Source organism: Pyrus communis, chromosome 4, assembly GCF_963583255.1.
Source record: "Pyrus communis chromosome 4, drPyrComm1.1, whole genome shotgun sequence".
NCBI classification, from domain to species: domain Eukaryota; kingdom Viridiplantae; phylum Streptophyta; class Magnoliopsida; order Rosales; family Rosaceae; genus Pyrus; species Pyrus communis.
The window spans coordinates 13405136-13415914 of record NC_084806.1 but is presented as its reverse complement, the minus strand read 5'-3'; the positions used below and the strand labels follow the sequence as shown (position 1 = coordinate 13415914).

The 10779-nt window shown below is 36.3% G+C and overlaps 1 protein-coding gene across 1 annotated transcript; it reads left to right on the top strand.

Moving 5' to 3' along the window:
* Positions 1 to 93: 93 nt before the first annotated feature.
* On the top strand, positions 94 to 6681 carry LOC137731020 (acylamino-acid-releasing enzyme-like). Its single transcript, XM_068470061.1, has 18 exons — positions 94 to 263; positions 1111 to 1286; positions 1462 to 1771; positions 1963 to 2184; positions 2286 to 2504; positions 2631 to 2705; positions 3001 to 3139; positions 3702 to 3853; positions 3953 to 4032; positions 4121 to 4242; positions 4331 to 4409; positions 4485 to 4662; positions 4846 to 4906; positions 5214 to 5336; positions 5532 to 5729; positions 5888 to 5956; positions 6165 to 6241; positions 6310 to 6681. The coding sequence occupies exons 1-18, from the start codon at positions 109 to 111 to the stop codon at positions 6371 to 6373; spliced, it is 2499 nt and encodes an 832-aa protein (XP_068326162.1). The 5' UTR covers positions 94 to 108; the 3' UTR covers positions 6374 to 6681.
* Positions 6682 to 10779: the final 4098 nt, after the last annotated feature.

The window sequence follows — 10779 nt, the reverse complement described above, 5'->3', positions numbered from 1 at the left end:
TATTCATTTTCTTCCCAATGAATAGTAATATATTTATTAATAATAAAATAATAAAAAACTCAATTTATTATACGTTAGGTGGAGCAACACTCAGGTTAGAAGGCAGAAATGAATGGAATAAGTCCGCGTTATAAAATCGTGGCGAGTCAGCTTGATTCGTCCCACTCCAAGATTCCCTCCTCCTCTTCCTATTTTATCTCACCTTCACACCTTCTCACTCCCAGGAGGAGCAGTCGCAGACCCTTTCGCTATTTTCTCTCTACGTAAGCTCTCTCTCTCCCTCTCCTATCTATATTTACCTGTGTACTCTCCTTGCACTGTTGACTTTTAGTCGTCGAATCCAAGTTTTTGTGTTATTTCTTCCTTTCTTTCGTCATCTCACTTTGCTCGGTGCTTTGATTCATTTATTTTTCGTTTCGTAGAGTGGAAATCTTTGAATTGAATTGAATTACATGTTCGTTTGAATTCTTGAACTAGTGTGCGATTGATGGAATGGCCATATAGAACAACTTAAAAAGATTCCAACTTTAATCCACCTTGCCCGAATTCTCGGCTACCTTTTTAGTAGATTGGATCATGGCGATGGGTATTAAATTTGGTTTTGCAAGTGTAAATTGAATTGAGTAATTTCCTTGACCGAAAGAGGCCTCAAGACTTTCTGTAGCCGAAACTCTTACAGGTGCTATGTGGTAGTATCGAATGTGTGAGTTTACTATATGCCAATTCCAAGTTATGTAGAATTTGAGGTGGCAGATTGACTTGAAGAAATTTCAGGCAGCTGTTGTCGATGTTGATCAAAATAATCAAAAGTAGCATCATTTTTCATGTTAAGTAGAATTTGAGGTTGCGGATTGCTTGTTTCTGTTGTCTGGAATATATCATACTTCTGCTGTATTCGATTGATGAAGGAATGACATGCTAAAACTCATTTGTTTCATTTAAAAGGAAAAAACAAGAAAATATAGTTTCTTTTTTCTTTTTCGTTCTAGGAGATTTGCTGTTTTTTTATGACCAGTGCTACTGACCGTTTGAGTTCTGAGCTACTGCATAATTTCATTTGTCCTTTGACATCACATATTGACAATATCTTCCATGCAATCTACTCTCTAGTAAAAGATTGTCAACGCTTTTAGCCATGGGCAGTTCTAAAGATGGTCCAGTGAAGGAGATGCCTCTCGGGGTAGATGCAACAACTGAGGAAGAATATGCATCTCAGTCTAGGTTACTTCAAGACTTCACTAGTATTTCCAGCATTGACAAGGCATGGATTTTTAAATCTGATAGCGGTACGATTTCTCTTTCTTCTAACATGCACGTTCTTATCCTTACATACATGCAACAGATTCATATATATATGTACATTACATACGTAAGGAAATACATAAACACATGTACTTCCTCTCTAATTGAAAGCCAAATAGTTTTTCCTAATGAGGACATGCACATTACACTTTGTTTCAGGAATTGGGTCTCAGGCAATGTTTTCAATTAGTCAACCGAATCTTTTGGCAAACAAGAGGAAGAAATTCATTCTATCCTCTCATATTTCAAGAGAAAGTAACAATTCTGTAAACTTCCAATGGTCCCCGTTCCCAGTTGAGATGACAGGAGTATCTGTATTTGTTCCATCCCCGTCCGGTGCAAAGCTTTTTGTAGTTCGGAATCCTGAGAATGAATCTCCCTGCCAATTTGAAATTTGGGGCCGAGGTCAATTGGAGAAAGAATTCCACATTCCCCAATCTTTTCATGGTTCAGTTTACACTGATGGATGGTAAACATCGTGAATGCAGTCTTTCCAATTATTGCCATACCTGATATTTGATGCTAGTCTTGTGTACTAGACGTTTTGTGCTTTATGCCTTTAGTGATAGTAGTAGAATTACGCCTCTGTTTTGATCATTAATCTTTTCATATATCTAGATTTCCTCCAGCATAAAAGAGTTCAAATTTTCAATGATACAGGTTTCAGGGAATTTCTTGGAACGCTGATGAAACTCTCATTGCTTATGTTGCTGAGGAACCAGCTCCCTCCAAGCCCACATTTACAGGTCAGGGGTACAAGAAAGGTAGTTCCACGGATAAGGACTTTGGTAACTGGAAAGGTCAAGGGGATTGGAAGGAAGAATGGGGGGAAACCTATGCTGGAAAAAGGCAGCCTGCACTTTTTGTCATCAATATTAACAGGTCTTTAACAATTGGTTTAGTTTCTATTAGTACCAGGATTAGAAGTAAGGAGATTTCTTGTTTAAATGCCCGGCTAACTTTAATTATCCTATGCTGTACAGTGGAGAGGCACAAGCTGTCAAAGGAATTGAAAAGTCTTTGAGTGTTGGTCAAGTTGTATGGGCGCCACCAGTTAAGGGCTCGCATCAACCTTTGGTTTTTGTTGGGTGGTCAGAAGGTATCAGAAAGCTTGGTATCAAGTTCTGCTTTAACAGGCCCTGTGCATTGTATGTGGTCAAGGCACCAAATTTTGAATCAGAAGCCAATGGATCTGAACTCAAGTGAGTTGCTTTGTGCAATACTTATTGTTACTTTTTGTTTTTTTGGATCTTCTGCTTGTTAATTGTTTTGGAAATTCATTGTGCTTCTACATTTGATATAACTATAACTTTCTTTCACTGTTCTAGAGCTAGTTCAACTGAAGATCTTCCTGCTGTAAAGCTGACTCAAAGCATAAGTAGTGCTTTCTATCCACGGTTCAGGTAACTTTTTCCCCCATCAGACACTTAGTTATGTGTTCGTGTGCACTTTACCAGGGTCTGTAACATCATGCGGTACTCAAATTTAGTCCATGATATAAGTTTTTGACTTTTATAGCCTCTCTTTTAATTTCAAAACGGAAATTGATATCTTAGTATTAATTGAAGTTTGATGAACATTTGAATCGGAATTGTACTGATTCTTTCATATTATCCAATAGATGGTTGATTGTTTCAAACATCATTACGATTACTGATTCTGATTGTATTTGAAACATGATCAATGTAAATTTGGCAGCCCAGATGGAAAATTCCTTTTGTTTTTATCGGCTAGAAGTTCTGTGGATTCTGGGGCACATTCTGCAACAGATTCTCTTCAGAGAATAGACTGGCCAGTGGATGGAGTGCTATCCTCATCTGCAAAAATTGTTGATGTGGTGAGCTCTCTGGCTTTTATCTTTCTGTTTACTAATCAACTTTTATTTCCTGATTGATAATTTAAACTACTCAGTTCATTCCGTGTGCATGTAAATTATGGACAAAGGTTCATTTGTTAGCATGTGCTTATAAGTAAGCATTAAGCATTTCCTTGTAAAGGTGTAAACTCATACGGGTTTGCATTCCAGAACTGTTAGGATTAAAGATCGTGGTTCGCTTACTTGTTTTGGTTGGATGCTGTTTTGCTATTTGCTAGTTGCTACCATATACCAGTGGAATGTTCTGTAGTTGATTTGTAAACACTGAGGATGAAATTCATTATGTAGAAATTTCCTTTGACCTGTTATCTTCCCTTTTTTTTATTCTAGTGTGCGGTACTTTTGTGCATGGGTAGCGAAACCTTGAACTCTAGGTTAATTGTCTTCAGCAAAAGGTTTTCATTTCATGAAGGTGATATCACACAACATAATAATATTAGTTTAGGAAATTTTTTATGAATTTTTCTCTCTTTATCTCTCTCCCTGCTTATATAACTACACTTAATACACTTCTTTTTTGAAGATTCCTGTTGTTATGTGTGCCGAGGATGGTTGCTTCCCTGGGCTTTACTGGTCAAGTATCCTTAGTAATCCATGGCTTTCTGATGGATGCACAATGATCATATCTTCTATCTGGGGTAGCTGTCAAGTGATACTTTCTGTGAATGTTTTGAGGTAACTATAATGACTAATCATATGACACTCGTATCTCCATAGGGTCGTTACCTTTTTAACTTTTTATAACTGACCTATGAAAGTTATATGGAAGTACAGTGGCGAAGTATCACGTATCAGCTCTGCTGATTCAAATTCATGGGATGTTCTTACACTGGATGGGGACAATATCATTGCTGGTAAAGAAGTTGCCATTTTTTACTGATAATTACTCAGAAAAATTTACTGATCAATAACGAAATTTCACTTTATCTTTGATTTCTGAAGTGTCTAGCAGTCCAGTAGATGTACCTCATATCAATTATGGTTACCTTGTTGATAAAGAAAGTACAAGTACCGCATGGAGTTGGTTAAATGTATCAAGCCCCCCAAGTGAATGCTCTGAGAAGGTCCATTAATCTGCTTTTCTATATTTCCATATATCAAGATTATCTTCAAAGCTTACATCTGTTCAACTCATGTTTCAACTTGCCATAGGTTAAATCTTTGCTTTCCTCTCTGCAATTCAGTATACTGAAGGTTCCTGTCAGGGATGTTTCTGGTAGCATAACAAAAGGTATTATAAACCAATTATTTCTTGTGTGTCAATAAAATTGATTTTAACATCCTGTACATGCTTAAAACCTTTCAGGAGCTACCAAACCAATTGAAGCCATATTTGTGTCTTCTAAAACTAAAAGAAATGATTCGTTTGACCCATTAATTGTAATCCTCCATGGAGGCCCGCACTCTGTTTCATTGTCAAGCTTTTCAAAGTCCTTAGCATTTCTCTCTTCAGTTGGGTTCAGTTTGTTACTTGTAAATTATAGGTAAGCTCTTATTCTCCTTTTTGTCCTTTCATTCTGACTTTTCCTATCAGGGTCAACAAAATTGTGCTCCAATCTTGTTCAGATATTATGAGATTGGCCTACGGATATGAAAAAAAAGTAACCATTTCTTTTAACTTCATCGGCTTTTATCTTGCATTGTTCTGACATGTTAGTTTATCTCAGAGGTTCGCTGGGATTTGGTGAAGAAGCACTTCAGTCCCTTCCAGGGAAAATTGGGTCCCAGGTGCTTACCTATATATATTTACCTTTAATCTGTTCTACAGCAGTGTTATTTTTTGTTATCCGAGATGGCATTGTTCCTTAGGGGAGCGTATTCTATAGCTCCTGTTTATTTATGTAGAGCCCCATGTTGGGCCATTTAATACTACTTTGGTATCATACAGATAGACATACACTCTCTGGCATAACTATCTGTATATGCTTATGTATGCTAAGAATTTACGTTGTTAATATATTTGTGTAACTAGTATTTACTTTATGTATCTGCTTTTGTATTTGTAGACCCTAATATCTGAGTTTATTCACTACAGGACGTGGATGATGTGCTGGTGGCTATCGATCATGTCATTGACAAGGGGCTTGCCAGTCCATCAAAAATTGCAGTTCTTGGTGGTTCTCATGGCGGCTTTCTGACTACTCACTTGATTGGCCAGGTCTGGTAGTTTTGTAAAAAGCATGACTCTTATTTTTTAGTTGCTTTGAGGCTTCTCGCTTTAAGCTTTTTTCTTTTTTTGTGGGGTACTAAAAAAACTTTTTTATTTTATTTTTGAAGCATCTATTACTTATGCCCGCTTGGTAGACGATCATTTTTTAGTTATACTCGAGAGTTGAACATATTTATGCTGCAGGCACCAGATAAGTTTGTTGTGGCAGCAGCGAGGAACCCCGCCTGTAATCTCGCATTAATGATCGGTACGACAGACATCCCAGATTGGTGCTATGTGGAGGCCTATGGAAGTGAGGGTAGAAATAACTACACAGAAGCTCCTTCTGCTGAGCATCTGACTCTCTTGCACAGCAAATCTCCTATTTCACACGTCTCAAAGGTGCTTGTTTAAGCTTTTTCTCTGCTACTATATTATTTACTTTTGATTTTGAAGCTTATACTATAAATTTCCTTTTTGCGAAGAAATTCAATAATTTAAAAAGATTTTATATAGTAAGAAGTTTGCTATTTGTAACTTTTTGAAGGATCTATCCGCAGGTCAAAACACCCACCCTTTTTCTTTTGGGTGCTCAGGATCTTCGTGTTCCAGTTTCTACTGGATTTCAAGTAAGTTGACATGTTCTCCTAATGAAATACACCTTTTCTCCTTAATAGTTTAACAACGAAACAAGTGCTTGGATAATTATTGTTTTAGTTTTCGTCTTTTAAATTGTTTTCCTTCCTCCGAAGGGGGTGTGATGATTTTGATTCATAGACGTTTGCATAATTGGAATGATGGGAGTAGAAAAGTGATTTGGATGTTTATTATTCGTAGTATGCTCGGGCGCTTAAGGAAAAAGGAGTTCCTGTCAAAGTCATTGTGTTTCCACAGGATACTCATGGAATTGAGAGGTAAGCTTATGATCCAAATGTCCTTTCATGCTCGGATTTCCATCTTATACGAATTTGTGTGTTTGCAGGCCACAATCGGACTTCGAGAGCTTTCTCAACATTGGTGTCTGGTTCAAGAAGTATTTATCGTAGATGAGCAGGCATTTCTTCCCTGCTTTTACCCCCGTAGTTCGACGTCAAGAGCTTTCTTAAGATGGTTGCTTTTATGGCACAGTACAAATCAATCTACAATTTACAGTCAAGTAGGTTGAATCCACCTTGAATCTGGATGAAAAACTATTGAATCCGGCTTGCGTTTGCTCGGCATATGTAATCTGGATGAAAAATCATTCTACTTGAAAATTTATGATTATTGAAATCAATAATACAACTTCAACCGAACGATTACGTATTACTATTAATATTTTTCGGCTTTAATGCTATGTTTGGACCTGTTTTTTTCAATTTAGCCCATGTGTTTGTATGTGTTAGTGAATATAGGGTAATTTGTTAAACAGTGTTTAAGTGAGTATAAACGTCTTTTTCTCACCCTTGGGAGATAACAGGGGCATGAATTTTCCTTGGCTTCATACTACACATTACATTTTTTATTTTGTATAGCTTTTTCAATCTACATTTGTCTTTGATTCTAATTAATTTATAGAATGAAAAGACTGGATAAATGACGTATGGATTGCAAAGCCTCACCACAATATGTAGAGAACAATTTAATTTCCAATTTCCCCTACCTTGAATTAATACTTATATAATAAGCATTAAGTGCAACTACTTAGTACTACAATCCAGTGATATTTTTTTTCACTTGTACGTGAGAGGTTTTAGGTTCGATTTAATGAAAAACGAATTTGAATCACATTATTACTAGCCCATTGTGAGATTAAGCTCACCTCCTCCTTTTTAATGTAAATAATATCATTTCTCCAACAAATAATAATAATAAGAACAAGTACAAATTGATTATTGAAGTCATAGTCTTTTTTTCCTTGTCTTTATTTTTATTTTTATTTATTTTTTTAATATCAATGAAGTCATAGTCATTAGCAACTAAAATGGGCCTATACACACAGAGACGCAAAAGACCACTATCACCCTTTAAGCTTTCCCTCCAATCATAAACCCTAACTTTGCAAACCTTCAGCCGCCAGTCCTTTACTTAGGCTTGGGCCGGTGGCAGTCCCTCTCACCTCTTTCTAGCATCCCTTCATCCTAGCCTCTCCACCCCTTTCTTCAAAAGGTTTTTACTAGAGAAACCTTTTGAACATGAACGACCATGAATGTAGCTCTTATTTTGAATAGTATTTTCACTCTACACCACAGAAGCAAACAACTTCCAACCGCAACATTGCTTGCGCATCTGATCCTATCATTCTTCCCTACCTTACACTCATATAACCTTAGGAAGTCATATTTGTGTCTAGCCTGCTTTTTCAACACATTTTTACTTGGAAATTTCATCCCAACATCAAATTGTGGGTTTTCCATATTAGTCAACATTAAACTCTTTGCATCTACAACTGTGTCATTCTTCATTAAAGTTCAGTGGCAAATGTAGTTGAGTTATACTGCTTCTTATCCATGTTCAAATCCTCAACTTGTATATCTGCTTCCCTTTTCTTTTTTTTTTGGTTTCTCACTGCGTCCAATAAAACTCTATGGTGTATCTGCATTGTCATTGAAATTGTCATCTTCAAGAATTGCATCATTATGCTCATCGTATAAGGAACTGTCTGTATCAGAATCACCAGTGTCATTATCATTATCACTTCCCTCATAAAGGTAATTCTCTGTATCAAATTTTTGCTCATCATCACGGCATCACCATCATATTCACACTCCTCAGTTTGTATGGGTACATCATAATAATATTGAGGCTCACCATGATACAAAGCACTTTTCTCTTCTTGAAATAAGAATTCATTGCTAAGACCATTTAGGCAATACCTATTTTCATCAACCTGACTAAACAATTCCGTAGGGAATTCCTTGAAAGATTCTTTATAATTTATTTGAGCTTGTGACAATGGTGGTTGGGTTAAGTCCTCGATAACTTGAGGAAAATCTGCACACATAAAATGAAATACGTTTTATTATTAAAGAAAGACATCAACCGATTACACAATGCTACCTTTATCAAAAGAAGAAAAAAGCATCTAATTCAAAGGAGCTAACTTTGGTATTCATGGTTTTATACGAAAATTTGCAACCAATAAAAACCAAGTAAAGTGAAATCCCTATTTTCCTTCAGTCTACCAAACTATCTCAATTCATTATGAAAGCACACAATATATCCAACAAATCAAACCCTAGCCCCCAACAATATTGAAAATTGAAGACGATTGCCACCTTGGTTGTTTGGTTCAATTGATCTGCTTGCCATCTTCTCTGGAGTAGTCACCAAAATCTCAGTCGGCAACCCCATATTCTTTAAATTTTTGACCTAATGGATGTTGAAACCCTAAATCGCATGGTATTCAAGTGAATTGAACGAAGCGTCAATTTCTGAATATATGCATTATATCTATTTAGTGGGTTTACAATAAAATTACTTTTTTGTCCTCTCACGTGCCTATCACATGTCAATTTTAACGGTTTTTTAACGGATTGTCTTGAATTGGCTAACAGATATAAACACAATGATCATTTTGGCCAAACTGAAAACACAGGGACTAAATTGGCCAATAGAGTAAAACACACATACCTTTTTGACATTTAAGCCTAATAACGAATACCTAAGAAACCCAAAAATATTTGCAATAATCATATTAACCAAGTAACAACAAGATGAAGTATTCCAAAATTTATTTAAACTTTCAAGCAATGCTTCTTTTTTGGATATGGAATTCATACTTGAACAATAATCTCTCATTCATTTGACCAAATACCAATATAAAATCTAAGGTCAATTACAATTTACACTTTTCAAGTTTGAAGTGATTTTCAACTACAAGGTTCTAATTTTCTCACCTTGTGCTTTGAAGTTTGGAAATTGTATTAACTTACACGTTTTGTCTCTTTGAATATATAACCCTTCATTAAATTGATGAGTTTGTTTTTCTTAATGTGGTGCAGTTGTGGCATATACGTTAGCCATACAAGAATCAATGCAAGTCACATAACCAATTCCTGAGGTTTTAGCTCCTGAGCTTGGAAAATCTACAAGAGTGAGAAAACCAGCAATTTCAGACGATTTTGTGTTATATTTGAGTGAAGCATATATCAACATTGGTGAGCCTTCTACATATAAGGAGGCTGTAAGTGGACTGCAACGAGAAGAATGGATGAAAGCCATGGAAAGTGAGCTTGAATCCATGGAGAATAATAAGGTATGGGAACTGGCAGTATTACCAAATGGAGCAAAACAATTGGATTTAAGTGGGTGTTTAAGACCAAGAAGGACTCCAAAGGGGAAATTAGAGATTTAAGGCTAGACTTGTAGCCAAGAGATATACTCAGTGACAACTTTGAGATGAAAGATATTGGCAAGATACTAAAGAGGTTCAATATGTCAGCATGCAGTGGTTGTGATGTGTCAGTGACTAAAGGAGATAAATTGAGCAAGCTGCAAAGCCCTAGAACTGAAGCTAAAAAGCTTGAGATGAATGACAAACCGTATGCCTCAATTGTTGGGAGTCTAATGTATGCATAAGTGTGCACTAGACCTGACATTGCTTTTGCATTGAGCTTGTTAGGGAGATATCAATCGAATCCTGGACATGTTCATTGGATTGCAACAGAGAAGGTGTTAAGGTATTTGCAGAAAACAAAAGATTATAAGTTAGTATACAAGAGAAATGACAACCTCGAGTTGGTTGGTTACTGTGACTCAGATTATGCTGGGTGTCAAGATGCATTGAAGTCTACCTCAAGCTACATTTTTATGATGGCTGGAGATGCAATCTTGTGGAAGAGTATGAAACAGAAGAACATAGCTACCTCTACTATGATGGCAGAATACATGGCTTGTTTTGAGGCCACTTCTTAGGCAGTTTAGTTTGGTAAGTTCATAGAAAGAATGAAAGTCCTGAACATTGTCACGAATCCATTACAGATATTTTGTGACAACACTGCAGCAGTTTTCTGTTCCAAGAACAATAAGAGGTCTTATGGAACTAAGCACATGCATATCAAGTACAAGTTAATTAGAGAAAAGATCAAGCAAGGGTTTATAAAGATCAGTTACATTGATACAGTATCAATGCTTGCAGATCCCTTGAAGAAGCCACTTCCAATCAAGGCTTTCAAACAGCATGTGGAAAATATGGGACAGACCTCGAACTTTGATATGCTGAATTAGTGGGAGTAGAAAATTGTTTCTAGTTACAGTGCAAACAAGTGAGTTAAACTCACTAAGTTTTTAAAGATGAGTTTCGTTCCGAGTTTGGGTTGAATAAAGGTTGTTTTCAATAATTGTGTTCACGTATGCATGCATGCATATGTATATTTTGTCTGCATTTTATCCTTTTGAATTGCAGAAAGTTGAAGAGTTTTCTGGAGTGATGGAAAAGTTTGCATTGGCAAACATATAGGCTGTTCAAAAG

Excerpts from the sequence above, each read along its gene's own strand:
- LOC137731020 (XM_068470061.1), top strand. The coding sequence starts at position 109 with ATGAATGGAATAAGTCCGCGTTATAAAATCGTGGCGAGTCAGCTTGAT. Across the intron at positions 2,706-3,000 it reads GCTTTCTATCCACGGTTCAG|CCCAGATGGAAAATTCCTTT; the intron begins GTAACTTTTTCC and ends TAAATTTGGCAG. Across the intron at positions 3,854-3,952 it reads CTTTCTGTGAATGTTTTGAG|TGGCGAAGTATCACGTATCA; the intron begins GTAACTATAATG and ends ATGGAAGTACAG.